Source organism: Nannospalax galili, unplaced genomic scaffold (assembly GCF_000622305.1).
Source record: "Nannospalax galili isolate Female #2095 unplaced genomic scaffold, S.galili_v1.0 scaffold243, whole genome shotgun sequence".
In the NCBI taxonomy this organism is placed as follows: Eukaryota; Metazoa; Chordata; class Mammalia; order Rodentia; family Spalacidae; genus Nannospalax; species Nannospalax galili.
The window spans coordinates 9,401,561-9,421,021 of NW_008353490.1; the positions used below are offsets into that span (position 1 = coordinate 9,401,561).

The 19,461-nt window shown below is 47.9% G+C and overlaps 1 protein-coding gene across 4 annotated transcripts in view; it reads left to right on the plus strand.

Annotated features, from left to right (window-relative positions):
* Positions 1 to 19,461, plus strand: part of Nfatc1 (nuclear factor of activated T cells 1) — a 121,758-nt gene that overhangs the window by 32,158 nt on the left and 70,139 nt on the right. For all 4 annotated transcript variants that reach the window (XM_017802607.2, XM_029554823.1, XM_029554824.1 and 1 more), the window contains exons 4-5: positions 16,563 to 16,765; positions 18,534 to 18,706. In XM_017802607.2, the coding sequence (XP_017658096.2) occupies positions 16,563 to 16,765; positions 18,534 to 18,706 (376 nt within the window). The remainder of the gene's footprint in view (positions 1 to 16,562; positions 16,766 to 18,533; positions 18,707 to 19,461) is intronic.

A 19,461-nucleotide genomic window follows, 5' to 3' on the forward strand; every position in this document is an offset into this window, starting at 1 on the left:
TGCTGTGACCCACCAATTCAGCTCATGACTTGGCACCTCTCAGTCCAAATGTATTTTTAGAGCCATATCTAGCAGGGCTTTCCCTTGTTTTTAAACATGATCACCTGACAGCTAGTTAAATGTTAGATATATAGAAAGTCCCATTTCCTCCTAAATATAGATTCTCCTCAACTTCCAATATGATTATGTCCCAGTGAATTCTTGATAGATTGAAAACATAGGAAGTCAAAATATATTTACTACACCTAACTGAACATGCAGCATAGCATAGGCAGAACAGTCACTGTTCCCCTTCTGACTGAGGGGCTGACTGAGCAAAATTGGAAGTTCAAGGTGTAGTTATTCTGCATGTGTGTCACTTGCACTAACACAAAGTTGAAACAAAGATGGTGAGTGAGACCTTTGGGAGTCAGGGAATGCCTGTGGGTTCTTGAGGGAAGGTACCACAGAGTGCTTTTTGTTACAAGTGTAGTGGTTTTAAAAAAATGTCCCAAACAGACTCATTTGCAGATGTGGCTCCATTGCATGGATTATTCTGCCACGCCATTCTTCTCTTTCCAAAGTCTCTAGTCCTTGAACAGTCACATACGCCCTACCCACATCACACCTGGGTTCAGTGGAAGTGCAGGTCTCAGGCCATCTTGCTCATCAGCCTACCTAGAGGTGTTGGGTAGGGGTGGAGAATGAGAGGGATGGTAATGAGATGGAGATCCTAGGGGAGGTGATCAAGGCGGACTCAGACACACCTTTGGCATTTTTTGGAAGGAAAACGTTCCCTTGCTATGGAGTTAGAACACTCACCATGAGGCACATTAATAACCAGGAGGCACATTGATAACCAGCTGTATGATAGACCCAACCTCTCCCTTCTCCCTCTGGACTCTGTAGTCCTGATGAGGTGTGTGAGGCTGTCATTGCTTCCCTGTGTCATGTGTCATGACTGTCACCTTGTGAGCTTCAGGCCGCCAGATGTTACTGTTTTAAGTGCCACAGAGAGGTGCTTGCTCTCTGGCCAGCTCTGGTCATGTGACCTTCTAGAGAGCCCTTTACTCCAGTACCCCAACATCATAAACCCAGGTGCCCAACCCTGTTATTTTGGGACCGATGCAAGCTGGAAGGGTTACGCAGCAGGGCACCCTGTACTTTTGTTTTATTCCATTTAGGTAAATAAAAAGCTGGCAAGGGCAGGAGGCCATAGAGACAAATGGCTGTTTGCCAACGCAGCAATCAGCCACATGGAATGAGCCAGGCGAGGTGCAGAAATGAAGCACTTTAGCAGCGCTTGTGGGTGATATTAAGGTGATATTTGTGGCCTGTGTGCTTGACGCCAATTAATACCTACTTTGTTAGCTGCTTGATGTGAGAAAATGTAGGAGACATCAGCACACAACAGCCGGCTTGACATTTTAAGTTTCCACCTTCCCAGGTGGAAGAGGTCAGGTAGAGCCTGCCTTCAGCTGCGCTGGGTAACTACAGGTATTTACCTCTCCTTTCCTGCTGTGGTTTTCACTGAATGAAAGCGCATTATTGCTGAATGGAACAGGTTCTAAAAGGAGAGGAAATAAGTCTGTTAAAGAAGGAGGCGGGAACGTAAATGGAGAGATAATGGCCAAGCACCTCTACTTATTGTGGATCATATGAGTGAGGGGTGCTGGGTGGGGAGCCGAGCCAGGGGATGTAAACACCATGCCTTCATCAGAAAGATGAAGCACTGGATGTGAGTCTGTACCTTCTAAAATTTGGCTGATAGTGGTTTAAGAATCTTAGCTGCTTTTGGAGGATAAAGCAGGTGAAGAGTGAGTGTGAAGAGTCCTAATGTTTTGAGGAATTGGTGTCCATCACCTACTGGTAGCCACTGCTGCCTGTGTACCAAATGCTAAGCTGACCTGCTACCCTAGGAGAACCATGCTCTGGGGATCTTGGGCACAAGGCGACAGTCACCTGTCAGTGTACACTATATCCAGGAAATTGATGCATTTCAGAGAATCATGAAATTAAAAGCAGTGTTTCAGATGTAGCCTCAAAATTAAATTAAATTATATGTGTTGAGGGAGGAAGGCAAAAACAGGAACAGCCATCCCTGTCCCCAGCACTGGTGAAAGGATAAAGAACACAATCCCTAACCTAAAAGGCTAGGTTTTGTGGCTTTTCTCATTGTGATAAATTAGGAATCCAAGGAGTTTTCTGGTATATCATCACAAAGTAAGCTCACTGCTGCTGGTGTGACATAAGCAGCTAAAAAGACGGGCTTTAGGGGGTTTGTTTTCTTTTCTGTTGTTGGACCACAAATTAGATAAAAATAGAATTTGCACATAATTATGAAACACACAAAAATAGAAATTCTCTCGGTTGCCCTGAAAGCACTGTAACCACAAAGTTCTACCCTGAGCTGCCGGGTTATTTTGACACATCCTTTAGCGCCAGCAGCTCTGGTGCCCAGCCTACTTCTTGCAGGTTCTTGAGGTGGGCACATCATACAGCACTCTGGGTGAGGCTGTGGACCAGACCACTTGTCATGTGTGCAGCCATTCCATTTCATGGTCAGTGTCTGTTGCAGGCTCAACTGTTCAGATCTTCCATCTCACAGAAGTGTGTTCAAACACTGCCAGTCTCTGTAGTAGATTCAGCAACATATTTTCCTCTATCTCAGAAGTTTGTTCATAAAGTTAAAGACAGCAGTTTGCAAAACGGAAAACTACCTTAGTGGTGTCCAAGAGGAAAAGAGCAGGCAAGAGGAAGGTCATATTCCTGAGCCCTGGGGTGCAGAAAGACTGCTTGGAAGCAATTCCCTTCCTTGGGCCACACTGGACCATGCTGACCAGACCAGAACAAACAGGTGGCATCAAAGGCTATAGCATTTCAGAGGAGGAAAGGGCATTGGCATCTAGCCTAGCTTTGCTCTTATTGGAGATGTCAATAAGTAAAGGACTTGCCCAAATCATCATCTGCCCAGTGGTGAGTGTACAGATTTAGGACTCCTTCCCTCTACCAGAGACTTTCCTATTGGATAGTGCTCTTCTCCCAGGGGTCATTGTTCCCACCAAGGATGATGTCACTTCTGTTCTTTCCATGGATTTGTCTTTTTCATACTGGGGACTAACCATCCAAAGGCTCTTGCTGGTTGTTCAGTGATCACCACGCTGCTCACTCTTCAGGACCACTGACTTTACATTCTTCTATCATCTGAAAAGTCCCATACACAAAGGGAATGAACAGCTGTGGGCATGAGCAGTGAGGCCCCTGACTCTTCTAGACTAAAGGAAGTGCTAGGAAGGACCCATCTGTCAGGCTGATCTGGTGGCTCCCAGACCCACCCTGCAACCCCTCTGGACATGATCTGTGCAAAGTCTGTGTGGACATATGTGGCCACAGAGATGTCTCCCTTCACCTCTAGTGACCATATCCTCCTCCAGCCACTGAGTCAGAGACTCCCACATCTATCTAGAGAATGCAGTGGTCTTGCTTCCACTGTCACATTATCACCAATGAGAAAGATAGTGAATTTTCCTGGACTCCAAAACTTGCCTTCTCCTTGGTAGAACAGATAACTTGGATACTCTGCCCAAATCTAGCCAGGGCTGCACTGGCTCCATCAAACAAATCCCCTTATTGAGCATCATCCCTGTCCTGCAATGTCCCTCTTGGCCTTGGTGTGGGCCATGGTCATCAGGTCTCCATGCCTATTGGGTCCTGACCATTGCTGGCGGAGATGGCTGAGGAGCCAAATTCTCTAGAAGCTGGGTAGGAGGTGTCTAAGTTATCTTGGAATAAGTTATGGTCTCATGGACCTCTGCCCTTATGGGGGCAGAGGGCACTGCAAGGCATATGTTATTCTGTAGCCTGAGGCTCATCTCCCACCTGAGGGTCATAGAATCCAGGTTTGTTTACCAATCACCAAAATGACTTGCTGATAGCATCTGCCCATCACACACAGGCCACTCTGCTTGAATAATTAATAGGTCACTGAAATATGAACACTCGGAAGCCAGTCAGCGCCTAGCATTTAGGTTTGCAGCCTGTAACTCATCATTTAGGACAGTGACCAGCATAGCTCCTGCCTGGCTGTGAAGGACAGATCAAAGAGCCATAGCTTGGGTGTAAGTGGCATACACTTAGGGCAGTGGGTTCTCAAGGATCTAAAGGAAGCAGGGCAATGTAAGGAAGTCGACAAGATAGGTCCCGGCTGATGCCCAGGCACAAGCAACAGGCAAGTACCAGTGGGACCTCGTGGCCTTAGGGACCCTTTGCAGGTCACTTGGCTTTGTTTTTTTCTCATAGATCCATGGGGATGCTTTTTCTATGAGAGAAGATATTTGAGAGCTAAGGACGTCCGCTGGGAGATGACTCACTTGTCTCAGGTTGTTAAAATTGTCTTTGAGCCAGGCTGTTGTTATAATTACTTGTCATTCTTAGTGGTGTCTTTCCCCCAAGTTCCAGGGGAGGTTTAGAGTGGTAAATACTGTGAGAAACAAGGTCTTGAGGAGTACCTGACCTGTGAACAGAAGGCTCCTGGCACTCTCTGTCATACATGAGCTTACTTCCTCCCCACTCCTCCAGGCATCTCCTCCTCTCTGAAGTATGTACTCCAAGGGGCTGCCTAACAGAAACTCAGGGTCTTACAAGGGCCAGTGAGGAGTTTTGTTAGGTTGTCTAATCAGAGCACCAGGGCCTAGGGAACTGTACACACAATGGGGGTTAAACAGCAGCCTTAACTCCAAAGCAGAAGTGTGCTGGGCCTGTGCTGCCCAGAGTCAGCTGGCCAGTGTGAGCCTTGGATTAATTTTTTATGGATCAACCTGGGTACTGTAGGGTGTCCTGTCTCCTTTCAGGACATTTCAAGGCAAATACTCTTCGTTCCCTGCCTACCACGCACAGGCCGACTCTCCTGGTCTCCTAGACCATCCCTTTCCTCTTATGTCAGTGTGATAGTGGAGATGGCCCTGCCTGCCACCATTTACACCACTGTATTTTGAGAAAACTGGGTGGCTACCGATGTGCTGAAGGCTGGTACCTAAGACAGACTCCCAGTATCCATTTTTGAGCCCTTCTCAGAGTCTTTATTTTTCATCAAAACAAACAGAAATGAAGCCAGTGGGAGTAGTCAAGACAGGGTTGCACACGAAGACCTTCCAGAGCAAGGAGCCCCTAGGCCAGTCTCCAGTCTCCAAAGCTTCTCACTTGGGAGTTCTGGCTTCTTCGCTCCAGGCTGGGGAGAGTTTAAATAATGACAGCTTGGACATAGAACCTGCTAATGGTTTTCTAGTCACATGCCAGCTGTGCTGTCAGATGCTTTTCCTGAGCTTTCTCTGAAGGCAGAGCCTGCTCCTGGTCAGGGTCCAGATGAGATAGGTCTATCTAAGTCCCTCATCTCTGCTAAGCCCTGGTTCTCAAAGAGCACCCGTGGTTGCAGGCAAGATGGGGACTAATTAACTAGAGACAAAATGAAAATCAACACATCTATCTAGCAAGAGTGACAGCAAGGGAGAGCCATATCCCTGGTTGGCTCTTGGGCTCTGGCCCTCTTGTGGCCATGGGCAGCCCCTCTTCCTGAGAAATCTAGTTCTCCTTGGCCCCGAGGACCCATGGGCACCACAAGTACCACAGACTACCCACAGGCAGCTGTTGTGATATGAAAGAGATACAAATTGTGGTTGTGAAGCTATGGTGTTAAAGGACATTTTCTAGGGAGTCTGGGAAGGACTGGTGCTTTCTCTCTGAGTCTGTAGTATGACTCTTCCCTGCCCTAGCTGGTCAGGAGCTGAGGGTGGAGAGGGCCTGGTGTGTGCCTGCCCTGGCCCAGTGGTTTTATTCCCTCCTCCAGGGAGAACACTGGGCTCCTGTGTAGACAGAGGCAATTTGCTCTCTTGTCAGCACAGATGGCTACAAGCCCTGCCCAGGAAGGCACATAATCATGGCCTCACTGACCATGTGGGCAGAAATCCTCATGAACAACCTCTGGGCTAAGGGGTGGGGCCATCAGACCATGGGCTGATGTCTCTCTAGTGTGACACAGAAAGGTATGGGGTGGTGTTATGATACCGATGCAATAAGGGGCCTTTCTGAGCTTCAAATATCTTCCATTCTTCATCCCTCATTTCCAGTTTCGTCTAACAGGAAGGGTCAGGCTCTCTTCCTTCCACTCCAGGGATGCTTAAGGCATGGCTGAGAGAACCTGCCACCCTCAGTTGGCATCCACATAGGTCCTGTAAATGTGAAATCCATCAGATCTGTCCCCCCACCACTACTACCACTCCGCTATGTCATGAGGAAACAGAAGGTTTGCATTGGGATACTCAGAATGCAAACAACCACAGGCTGGACTTTGCAAGGTAGAGGGGTCAGGGGTTAGGCAGCAGTCAGTTCCTGAATGTCTGGACTGGGTAACACCATGGTGGCATGCTGTGACACACTCCATGTCATGGTATGGGAGGCTTTTCCTGAGGGACCTCTGCCCTGTCACAAAGTGAACACTGGCCTAGGGATGTCATTCTGGAGCCTGAAGGATTCCCAGGGGCACAGGTGGTCAGGTGGCTGCTTCCTATATCATCAGCCCACCATGAAAGCTTTTGAGAACTTATTGGTTTGTTCCCAGGGATGGGCTGAGGAGTCTAACACTGGCTGTAGGTAGAGAATGTTGAGAGCAGGAGGCCTGTCATTCTGAAGGTAGAGCAGCCTCCTTCCACAGATGGTAGGTCTTCCTGCTGTTTGGTGTAGTGCTATGTGACTTTTGCTTCTGGAAGGTTCTGTCTGTTCAGATGGTAGGTGGACATATCAGTGTGCCCTGGCTCTGCAAACATCCTTGGTATCTCTCCTACTTCTGTTTAATGCCCTCTAGTAGGGTCTGAAGGCTGTGAGGCTCTTTAGCACATCACTTCTTCCAGGTTGTTTTGTCCTCTGCAGAAAGTTGGGGCACTCAGCATGTGTTTTTATTAGAAATGCTAAATGTGGTGTTTCTAAGCAGAGCCTTCGTCAGTCAAAGACTGATGCAGTTCCCTCCTCTCTGGACACTCCCAGATGGGACTGAGTTCACGAAGGCCTAGCCTTGGGGTGTTGAAGAAGGAACCTCTGTTGGGGGTTCCTGTACCGGCCTGTCAGCTCTGCAGAAGGAATTGGCTGGCTTCTGGTACCTGTCTCCTCAGGTTTGGTGGGCAAGGGCTGGGTAAAGGCTGCCATCTGCAGGGCCAGCTTTAGGGATGCTAAATGCTCTGTTCAACATATCCAGGCTGATATGCACAGGGCTGGTTGGGCAGTGATTCCCAGCTACACTGATGATACCTGAGACCCCTTAGACACACCCACCCCCTGAAGTCCCTGAGAGGCAGGCAGTGGGGACTATTCCACATGGACCCTGAGCTTGTGCCTCTTCTCCTCTGGTACCTCCCAGGTCCTCAGGCGCTTGGGGGAAATCAACCCTACACAACAGTCCCATTGAGCTTCCTGTGCAGGGACAGATGGAACCTGGTTTAACCACAAGACCTTGGTCTAAAATCCCTGCAATGTCTGGTTGGCACACAGCCCCTGAAGGGGGATCCCTTTCACTTCTGTCCCAGGAGTCTTCAGTGAGGGTGTCTCCCTGCTCTTTTCCTCCAGTCAGCCAGCAAGGCAGAAAAGTGGCCACCTCAGGAGAAAAGCAAAGGTACTGAGCTGGGCCAAGGAAGTAAAGCCTTTGTAGACTGCAGTATCCCTGTGTCCTGGCCATGGTTGTGAATAACATTCTACATCATGTGATGTTCACTCTGAGCTCCCTGTCCTGTGGGTCCTGCCTTTGCTTGTGCCACTGCTTGTCATGGAATTGGCAGCTGGCAGAGGTCTTCAATCTCAGGACATGGTGACAGGAGTCTGATCTTCTCCTAGGCCTGCTATATCCCTCTGCCTTGCCTCTGTCTGACCCAACCTCCCTCCATCCAGCAGTAGGAACACAAAAGCAGTGAGTGAACTGTGTCCCAGGGTGAGGCTAAAGCTCACTTCCCGGGACCCTAAAAAAAAGTCTGGCTTCTTTGACGTCAGGAGTGATGGTGCTTGATGCAGCTGCACATGTACAGAGCCTCAAGGGTACAAGGAGCTTCCCAGATGAAGACAGCCAGTGTTCCAAACTTCTCTCACAGACTGAAAACCTGGTCAGCTCAAGCTGCAGCAGAGCCATGAAACCCACAGTCCCTTTCTGAAAGCCAAAGAGTTTGGTTTCCTCCCTTAGAAACACCACTATGACTTTTTATGTAAGCGAGTGCTCCAGATGCGGGGGAGGAGGCAGGCCCTGGGAGCAGGGAGGTGGATTCACAGGCCTCTGGAAGGCAGCAAAAGCACGATTGAGCTTAGTGCTTCCATCAAGAACACAGCTTTTCCATCGATGCTTCAGACCCATCGGAGACATTCTCTACTGTAGACTGAGATAAGATGCAGAGAGGTGTTGTTCTGTTTTGTTTTGAGGTGCTGAGGAAGAATCTCAGGTCCTTGGGTACAATAGGCAGGCACTCTATTACTTGAGCTAACCCCCTATCCTCCAGAGATATTTTTGAGTAAATCCAACAGTTTATTATTAGAGGCCCTGAACAGCTTCAGGCCATAGCAAAGTGGAATGACTTTGCTAACAGAATTAAGTCCTCATGAAAGCATGACACACCAGGCTCTCACCAAGTGCCTGGCAGGCATCGCTAGTGTGTGTGGTCTCTGGCATTCATGCCTTTGAAATATATTATATATAATATATTATATACATATATACATATTCTCCATCCCATTATGGTACTTATTTTAATTTTTACTTTCTGCCTTCCCAGAAGGTAGAGAAGGTTCATACATGGAAAGATTAACCACACTAGGAGCAAACTCCCGAAGGAGCTGCGTGAAACCCATAGTTTCTCTGCACAGACATGTTTCTTCTGAGCAGCCATGTGTGCACAGGACACCAGCCCTCAGGATCTGTTGGATAACTCTAGACCTAGTTTTATCTGTGTGTATAAACATAGTTTAGATCATTAGTACAGTAATTGTCCTCATAGGAAAAATTCTCAGAACTAAATGTTATAAATTAAGTATTGATTTTGGCTCTTGGCACACTTGTGCACACACAAAGTCAAATGCACACACTCCTAAATACACTTATATAAACATGCATACATCAGTGCACACATGTGTACCCTCACCCAGGCATACACTCATGAAGTCAAATACACAGACTCCAAAGTACATGAATGCATGTATACTCATACAGTACAGATACATATGCATACAGCACATAGACCATGCACACATTCATGACATACACATGTACACAATTCCAACACAGATCATATATACATCCTTGTTTATATGCACACATAAACACACGCATAGGCACGTGCACACAGGTCCAAGCAAGCATTTAAAAATATTTTATTTATTATTTTCATTTTATGTGTATGAGTGTATTGCCTGCATGTGTGTAAGTGCACCCATGTTGTGCAATGCTGGCAGAAGTCAGAAGAGGGCATCGGATCCCCTGAAACTGGAGTTACAGACAGTTTGTAGCCACCATATGGGTGTTGGGAATTGAACCTGGGTCGTTTGTAAGGCAGTCAGTGCTCTAAACCGCTGAGCCATCTCTCTAGCCTCAGCAAGCATTTCTTATATTTCTCTGCAGACAAGAGTTAATGGCTAACACACATTCTGTGGGTAACTCATCCCACCAAACAGCAGCCATGAATAACTTCTGTCTCCAGATCTGCGGAGTTGTGCCCAGAAGCTCTGCCCTGTGCTGTTTCACAGGAAAGCCCAGGGCCTTACATCTTGCAGCCATAACTCAGAGAAGCTAGGATTTCCGGAGTTTCGCCTTTGCTGGGACACAGGTCTGAGACAGTGTTTGTGTTACAGTGTAAATCGCCCACCTCAGCATACAGACCTAAGCAGAGGCTTTCAGCAGTCTTCTCTTTGGCATTCTTCCAGGTGCTACTGAGTGGGTGGAGTTGTTATTGTTTTTACCACACGTGCTAGGCAAGTTCTTTACCACTGAGCTACATCCCCAACCTTTTTGAACTTTGTATCTTGAGATAGTCTCACTGAGTTGTCCAGGCTGACCTTGAACTCATTCTGTAGCCCAAGCTGGCTTTGAACTTGTGAGCCTCCTGCCTCAGCCTCCTGAGTGCTGGGATTATAGGCCTGCTCCATACAACCTGGCTCTGGAGTCCTTTAATCTGCCTCCTGGACATCTATGACGGACCCTGGCTATCTCTTGGCTCCCAAACAGGCATACAGCAGCACATGAAATGACAAGCAGTTCCATAGTACTGATGTTCTCATGCTGGTGATTTTGGGAAGGTCACTGTTGCTACAAATGGCAGCTCCCCAGGGTATGTGCCTTTTGGTGAAGCTTGGAATGATATCCTCCACCTCCCTAGAGTGGTCTCAATTGACATTTGGCCTGTACCCTCCCAGGTTGTGAGGCAGGAAGATGGATCAGAGAGGGATGCAGAGAGGGTTTCAGGGCAGGATGGTGAACTCCTGGAGTGCTTCTGTGTCCTGCCAGGAGGCCAGTATTCTGCAGTCTCCAGAAGAGGGAAATAGAGTTTCCAGTGACAGAAAACTCCCCACCGTTGGGAAGAACCATCTCCTGATGTGATGTTTGTAATGAGGAACTGGAACAATGTGGCTGTAACACAGATAATCTCTTTAATTAACAAGTAGATGAATTTTGGGTTAAAAAAATAGTGAAACCAACCCTGGGTTTCATCCCCAACACCACAAAGAGAAAAAGTGAACTAATTTGTGAACTGATTTCTCTGTCCCCACACGTCTTGTCTTCTGGGACATTGTGATATGTGATGCTGCTCTGGGTCTTAAATGTGAATTTCCCTTTAGTTGATTATTGAAACTGTGCAATATATCTTGGAGGACAAATATCACATGAGGCTATTTTTGCTTATTAATGAACTAAGAATGATTGAAATGTAACCAGTTCCCATCAGTTAATTGGCTCTGTTAATTCATACCTTCCCTCCACTGTGAGTGAGGGTGTGTGTGTGTGTGTGTGTGTGTGTGTATGTATGTGCGTTGGCTGAACTCCAGCACTGAATAAATTTGTCCTCCATCAGTCTGTTGGCCTGTCATCTTGCTGTGTAAGTGCTGAGGTGGCACAGGAGCTAAAAACAAACATTTTAATGCGTAGGAAACTGAGGAGCGCTTACACCTTGCAAATGGAATAATGCATTTTGTCTCGTTTAGAGGGAAGCAGAGGAGGCATGGTTATGACAGGTAACTTTATAAATACTGTTCTGACAGACATTGTAACATGCCAGAGGCAGAAGGCCCATGCAGTGGGATGTGTGAAGTAGCTTAAATTTCTCTTCTTAAAATGAACTTTGTGCTTTAAATAATAGATATTTACCTCCCAGGTTAAGCCTTAAATATTCCCATTTTCACTGAAATGGCATGTTTTCTAAAGGATAAAATTACACCCTATTCGCTGCCTTCCATGCCATAAGAGACCTGTCGCAGCAGGAGTCCTGGGGGAATTTTGAGTTGTCATTTTAAAGTCATCTGACCCCAGCCAGGCTGAGCTGGAGCCTTAGGCCACTCGGAGCCTTGCCTACCGAGAAGGACTCAGTCAACAATTCATTTACATTTTCTTGTGTTCAATTTCACAAGATAGAATACTAAGTGGCGCAATTTGTTTATGAATTTCTTACTTTCTTTTTACATTCCCTATTGTAAAACTATTGGAATCCAATACAGAGTAACCATTTTTTAGTAGGTTCATCACAATGTAAGCAGCAGGCACCTGGCTCCTGGAGATCAAGCAGCCTGGATCAGCGGCCTTGTTTTCTAGCCCCACTAGGCACTGTTGGTAGAGACTCCTATTTTCACACAGTTTTGTCATTCAGGAGGGAAAGGCATTTTGTTCCTGCAAAATTAGACGGTCCTAGCTGTGACCACTTGGGCCCAGGGGTGGCAGAGGTGGCTTTCTGTGTCAATGGCCTTGGAAATAAGAGACTTTATGTGGCATCTGCCTATTCAGGCCAGCCAGGCCCACAGAGTAGAGCAAGCAGAGGGAAACACCCTGTGCTCTGGCTCCACCTGGCCCTTACCAGGGCTCCCCACTGTGGCATCTCAGGAAGACTGGAACCTGTGGTAAGTATGTGCCCTACACACACACACACACACACACACACACACACACACACACACACACACACACACACACACACACACACACACACACCCTTGGCACATAGCCTGAAAGCACCTGTACAAGGTAAAGCTGCCTGAAGTGATCAAGTTCATGAATACTCTGGCTGACAAAAAATAAAAATGGGTACTTGGCCCCAAACTCCTGATCCAAGCTCAGAAAAAAGCCTAACTGGACCTAGTGTCCAAAATACATGCAGTGAATATCTGTCAGTGAATGTGTGCGAAGCTAGGAACAGCACCACTGCCATCTCCCCCTGCCACACAGACTGTCTCGTACAGGACTCCTACTGTACCCTCATAAAGCACCCTCCAAGTGACAGTCAGAGCCTCCATTGGCTATGCCACATGCAGCCTGTGACAAGCCCTGGCTTTTAAGCGTTAATCAGAGGTGCTTGGAATCCTGCCCGACTGGGCAGATGGAGGTCCTCTTGGAGCCACCTGTTGGTGCCAGGGAGCGGCTAGGCTGCACTTCAGGGACACAGCAGCCATCATCATTCCATCTCTTCAGCACAGATTCTTATGTCCACGGTTGTGACATCTGGAGGTTGCCAGCCAGGGGACAGGTGGGTTGTTTTGGTCAGCCTCTCTGTCATGCAGGTTGCTGTGAGCTCTCTATCCAGCCCTGTCCCGCCTATGGGCCGTGATAGCAGGACTGTTATCCTCTGCCCTTAGATCTCTGTGTCTTCCTCCAGAGTTGAACTGAGGTATGCCCCATCTCTGGCCCTCAGCTTACTGATCATGCAGATCACTCTACTGAATGCTCATTAGTAATGGACATCTGACAGGATTCAGAAACCCTCCTTTTCCTTTTAAGGGCATCAGACCAGGGTCTGGGTCTTTTGCTAACATGGTCTAAAAGGATGGTTTCTGTGGTCTGAGCTATGCTGTGGACACAGATGTTGGGTTCTCTGGGTGGATGGTTGCAGGGGTCTCCTGGCCATTTCTTACTTTCAAGTCTAAACCCCACAGGCATGCCTGTACTGAGGGGATCTGTTGAGTTGGGGAGGGAGTTAGTGGGCTAACAGAAAGTTGTTCCAGCTTACCTCAAAGGGCTACAGGTTAAGAAACAGATTTTTGCTGAAGCAAACTGGTAGGGCACAGGATCAGCCCTCAGCTGAGACCTTCTCACTTTTGCTTTCTCAAAGTTGCCAATGGCTGTCACCCCAGGCCAATTCAGCAGGGAGAGAACAAAGTTCCTCCCAAGACCATGTGGAGGTCTGATGGCTTCCAAGTGGAAGCTGTGTGCTTTCATTTTCAGCCATCAGAAATTAGCCTTTTGCTGGGACTCCTGTTCCACCTGACCTCGCTTGCTTACTGGGACAGCAAAGGCCCATATCTGTGCCCCACTTGCCTCCAGTGCATGGGGAACTCTTTTTTCCTGCTGCTGGTGGCTACAGGACTGATAATTGAACAAGAGGATGCAGGCTGTACCTGTTTGAAGTGCACTCTCAGTCCCAAGTCCTTTCATCTTGAGACAGGGTTAGTGTTGGCTGTGTGCCACGTGCTAGCAGATCATGGGAGCTAATGAAAGTCATGGTGCCTCAGCCTCTCCTAATGAGCCACTGGCATGCATCAGGCCAGAGGCAGTGGCTGAGACTTCACATGGGGGACATATGAGGGGCCCACTGCCTTGTAAAAAACCAATATCCATGGCCCACATAAAAATCCAGCAGCAGCTAATTGCACTGATTTTCTGTTTCCCATTTCTAGAGTTCATTGTTTTTTTCCAATGTATTAAAATGAAAGGCTGGAATTATGCTGGAAAGACATGCAGGAAGTAGGTGGAACTTGGGGTCCTCTGCATCCCCTCTATTCCCTGTTACCTCCTTTTCCCTTTCTAAGAATTTGTGGATCCGTTTTTGTGGCAGGGGGTTCTTTCCATTAGAACCCACTAGACCACAGAACTTCACCCGCTTTGCTACGGCACCATTGAGGTCTACTTGGTGCTTCCTAGTGTCTCTTAGCTTCCCGTTTGCTTTGCTAAAATCAGACTCTCAGCAGTCCCCCAGCTCACCTAAGGTCTCTACCTGCATATCAGCCTTTGTTTCGAGGTTTTCGAGTGTCATGATCCAGCCCCTAGTCCTTCTGCCCACCTTGTGGCAAGCCATCTCTTTCTTTGTGATCTCCATGATGGACTATGGGCTGAGCCACTGGTAAGGTGACCAGTGGTGACCAGAGGAAGTTATACTCAGTCATAGAGCCTCAAGGCCATCCTAGACACAGGTGACTCCCGATATTCTATGGTGTGTGTCAATCAACCCAGGCTTCCTTCAGGCCAGCAGGGCACTATGGAGCATGGCAGGTATGGCCCATAAGTGGGCAGTTCTCAAGATGCTAAATAGAATGGCTTGAGGCTGTTGAGGGTGAGTCAGAGGTGCCTAGGCCATACCTGCAGGCTGACTTCCCTCAGCTTGTGTACACCTTTCTCTGTCTCACTTGTGCATTATCCCAGGGTCCTCCGTGGTTGGAGCCAGGTTCTCCCTGAGCAGGCGTATCACCTGCACCTGTGAGGGGCTCTCAACCACGCCTGTGAAAGCAGCACACCTGAATGCTCAGCAGGGGTTTGAGTGGAGGCTATGAGCTCTGGGCCTTTGGCTTGATGGGCTTTGAATGGTGACACTAACACTTTTGCTGTTTCACTTCTACAACATTTCTCTCTGGCTGTGACTTGCCTGAGGAGAGGACATTTTGACTCTCTTATTGCCACTGTGTCGCAGTTCCTGTTTTCAAAGACTTTGAAATTAGTCTAGTGTGAAGAGAGATCACAGAGAGCAATAGAGAATGAGCATCAGCCTGTGGGACCAAGCAGTTCTCAAGCTGGGTGGTGCCAGAGCCCTATGCACCGTCCTCCCAGAGCCATGGAAGCACCCCCACCCCTGTGACACACCACGTAGGGGCCCCTTCTGCCCATGCACTTCCTCAGGATGAAGAAATGCTGTCTGGTGACCAAATGTGGTGCTAGAGATGGAACACACAGTGCTAATGACTGGCTGTCAGAGGAGGGCAGGCACTTAGGGGCAAAGGAAAGCAAGGGTGACACCTGGAGTAACAGATCCAAGTGGCCTCACTTCTAAACTTCAGTTGTTTATCCTGAAGGATGACTGCTGTCCAACATAAGGACTATGTTTCAGGTGTCCTCTGAAGTACAGGTCACCCACCTATGATCTGGAGGAAGCACCTAGGTTCCTTGGTCTGGTTTGAGCCGTAGGATTTTGGTGGCATGGATGGTGACTGTGAGAACAGGCACTTCCACTGTGTAGGGTCCATCACTGACCGAAAGATGCTCTGCCAACTGACTAGCCAGCAAGGGGTCGGGGTTGTCAGGGCAAATGGAGCAGGCAGGGCAATGTTTGTTGCCACCACTTCTGAAGGAGAGGTACACAGAACAGTCAGGAAAGATGGCCTTGACGTAGTTTGGTCTGTGTGTGTGTGTGTGTGTGTGTGTGTGTGTATGTGTGTATGTGTGGTGTTCATGGTATATACATGCATGTGTGCTTGCGCATAGTGCTTACTGACCATGAGTGGGCATGTATTCTTCTCACTTGCATCATAACTGAATACAGGAAAACAGGTCTGTCTTTTTGGGACCTTGCAGGGTTGCTTTGGGGAAGTTGTCAGAGCCTCAGCTTTCTGATTCACACATCCCTGCCCTGCTCACTTGCTGTGGAAGGCAGTTTCCTTTCTCAGAAGCCAGTTAGGAGGTACATAGGATTGATGCTGATGGGCTGAGAAGACCCTGGACCAGCAGGCTCTGCTGGAGACTCGTGGTCCTTTCTTAGCAGTTTCAACTGGAAAGAAATGAGAATAGGAGTGTTCTGCACTCTAACTTCTACTTGTGGTGTGTGAGCAGGTATGCAAGCTGCCTCTCTCTCTCTCTCTCTCTCTCTCTCTCTCTCTCTCTGTATGTGTACATGTGTGAGGATATACATGTGTGATGGTATACAATACACACTGTATATCATGCATGTATACATGATGCCTTGTGGGAGTGTGTGTAATAGTGTGTGTGTGTGTGTATATATATATATATATATATTTCCACATGGCCTCTAGGTGTGTGTGTGTGTGAGCCCATGTGCACATTGTCTGTGTGAGTGTACATGTGTGAAGGCATGTGCAAGGTCTGCATCCATGGGTGCATACCTGTGAACATGTGTGGTATCTGTTCCAAAACAGGGCCAGGAATGTTCAAATCCTAACCTACGTGCTCAGGGCCTTTAGGATAAGAGACATTTTTGTACGTATATTTTTAAGAAGTGCTGCTATTACACAAAAATTGAGGGACTGGACACGGGCACTGGGCAGAGATTTCCTTTGGAGCTAGAGTCTGCTGACAAACACTCGATTCTCAGCAGTTTATGTACACGGTGCTTAGTGGGAGTTTTTTGTTCTCTTGCCAGCTACATGGTTACTTGGAAAATGAACCGCTCACGCTACAGCTGTTCATTGGGACAGCAGATGACCGCCTGCTACGGCCCCATGCCTTCTACCAGGTCCACAGGATCACGGGGAAGACCGTCTCTACCACCAGCCATGAGGCCATCCTGTCCAACACCAAAGTCCTGGAGATCCCACTGCTCCCAGAAAATAACATGCGAGCCATGTAAGCTGAGCGAGGGGCTTTGCCTAAGGGGTGGGCTGGTGGTGCTCTGCTCCCAGCTCCTGGACCCCATGCACTATGGCTCAGGTCTAAATAAACTTTCCACATATTTATAACAACAGTTTTGCTTCTTTCTAGAGTTTCAGGCATTGTGTATTGTGCCACCTATAATAAGTGTCTCAATTACACAGCTGTAAATACTGCCCCCAGTACCTGCATTTAGCTCCCTAACATGACACCTGTTTACTTCTGAATGCAGTAGTGCTCATTTGAGGACTGGTTGAAATGCAAACACTGAAAAGGTAGGAAGGGCAATGTCTTTGAACAGTGTTTTCACTCAGAGTTGCCCATGTGACTGATGTGTAGCGCCCACCTGGCACACAGTGAGCTTAGAAGCAAACTTGTCAATAAAGCGAAACCACATCACATGATATTAAGTGGGGCTGCATTCAGTTCATCCTGTAAATCAAGTGTCCTGAACTAGGAGTCCAACAGAGGAAGCTTATGTCCCAGTTATTCCCATGGGTCCCACACTGCATTGGGCCTCAGGGTGGAGACAGATAACCAGCACAAGTGAACAAGTGAATGGGCAGAAGGTGAAGTGGTCATAATGAAAAAAATGCAGATAAGTGAGACAAGGAGCAGGCTGGAGGGCTTGATACCACTCCTGGGGTATCAGTGTCTCCAAGGAGGTAGCATTTAGCTTCAGGAAGGCCTGTATGGGGCTCTAGGCAGCACATGCAAAGACCATAGGGAAGGAATGAGTTTGGGGTGTCCATCTACTTATGAGGAGACCAGCATGGGGAGGGAAGTGTAGGAAGACTGGGGTGGGGCTGTATCACATAGCACTTTGTGTGTATTTTGGTAAGTTCTTCATAACTTTAAACTCCCTAAGCAGAAGACAGTGGGAAAGCTTTCTGTCTGTGTCAGCTTCTCATGAATCCCAGGGATTTAGTCACAGTGGCTTCATTCTCAATCCTTGATTTGCTTCCTGAGCTATAATCCAAATTTCTCAAAGGTAGAACAGGGCCAGAGGGTCTGAGAAGAGCCAGGTTCAGCCAGCAAACTGCTGTGGACACTCACCATAGTATGTCCAGCAGGGGGACAGCCATCAGTAAGCACAGCCCCTCAGTCCAGGACATGCCCTGAAGGCTGCATTTGTGTGTGCTACCTGTGGGTTCCCATATGACCACCTGGTGTGGGAGGCACATGCTGTTCGCTTATGGAAAAAGAAAAAGGCTTGGTTTTTATTACATCAAGATTTTTATACGTGGAATGTTTTCCTGGAATCTAGATTTAAATGAAATTATGAAGTTGTATAAAACCCTAGAAGAAAAAAAATTCACACGCGAAAAAAGAGATCTTAAAGTGGGTAATGGAAATAATGACCCAGCGCTTGAATGTGTTGGGTTGAAGCACTTCAGCACACACAGGGCAGGCACATCTTCGAAGGCTTTTCCTCTTGAATCTGCTCTGGCATGTCCTCTCCAGTCAGGCAGGGGCCTAAGATGTCTGGGAGAGAAAGTATCTGGTGTCGTCTTGGGGGTCCCAAGTAGAGACTACATCTGCACAGCTGCTCAGTTTCCACCTTGCTGTCATGTAGAGATGCTGTAATCTTTACCTGCAGGCTTCTTCTCAGGGAAGTGGGGTTGGGGTACCAGCAGGAACAGACTTGAAGGGGTGAGCCTACTGGGCCTGGAAGTGGATGGTTCATGTTTTTCATATTGAGTACTGGGCACTAAAGCAAAGCCATGGTTTTTGTTTCTGGCAGCATTGACTGTGCTGGGATCCTGAAGCTCAGAAATTCAGACATCGAGCTGCGGAAAGGGGAAACAGACATCGGGAGGAAGAACACCAGAGTGCGGCTGGTATTCCGGGTCCACATCCCACAACCCAATGGCCGAACACTGTCTCTCCAGGTTGCCTCAAACCCTATCGAATGCTGTAAGTAGTCTATGCTGTAAGTTGATCTCACTCACGTTCAGTCTTTTCTGGTCTTTGTATTTGCATAGACTTTTGTGAACTGAGTTCTGCCACCAAGGGTCTGATTCAATGTGTGTTTCTTGGAAAACACCCCCCTGAGAAGACCTGACCCCTGTGTTGAACATAAGAGAGTCTGGCTGGGGCATACATTCCCGCATGGAGTTGGGTGCTAGTCGGAACCTGCCCAAAGATCATGGCATTGCTAGCCCTGGCACCTGCAGGAGAAATCAAAGGCAGGTTTGTCCTGTAAATAAAGAGTTCATTGACTGTACCTTCATTTATTCCCTTTTTATTTTTGGAACTTGAGAAAAAGAAGTTTGGCTTTTCAGCCACCAGATTGGGAAAACCTAAATAATTCCTTGTCTTCATCCTCAATTCTCTTCCTCTTCCAGTTTCCCCTTCTCTTCCTCCTCTTTTCCTTCCTTCCCTGATTTATCCCTCCTCTCCCTACCTTCCTTACTCCTCCCCTTCACTGTCCTCTTCCTTTGTTTCCCTTTCCTTCTTTCCTTCTCCCTTTCACTTCTTCCGTGTGTGTGTGTGTGTGTGTGTGTGGTGTGTGTGTGTATGGTGTGTGTGCGGTGTGTGTGTGCGGTGTGTGTGTGTGGTGTGTGTGTGGTGTGTATATGGTGTGTGTGTGTGTGGTGTGTGTGGTGTGTGTGTGCGTGTGGTGTCTGTGTGTGGTGTGTGTGGGGGGTGTGTGTGGTGTGTGGGGGGGG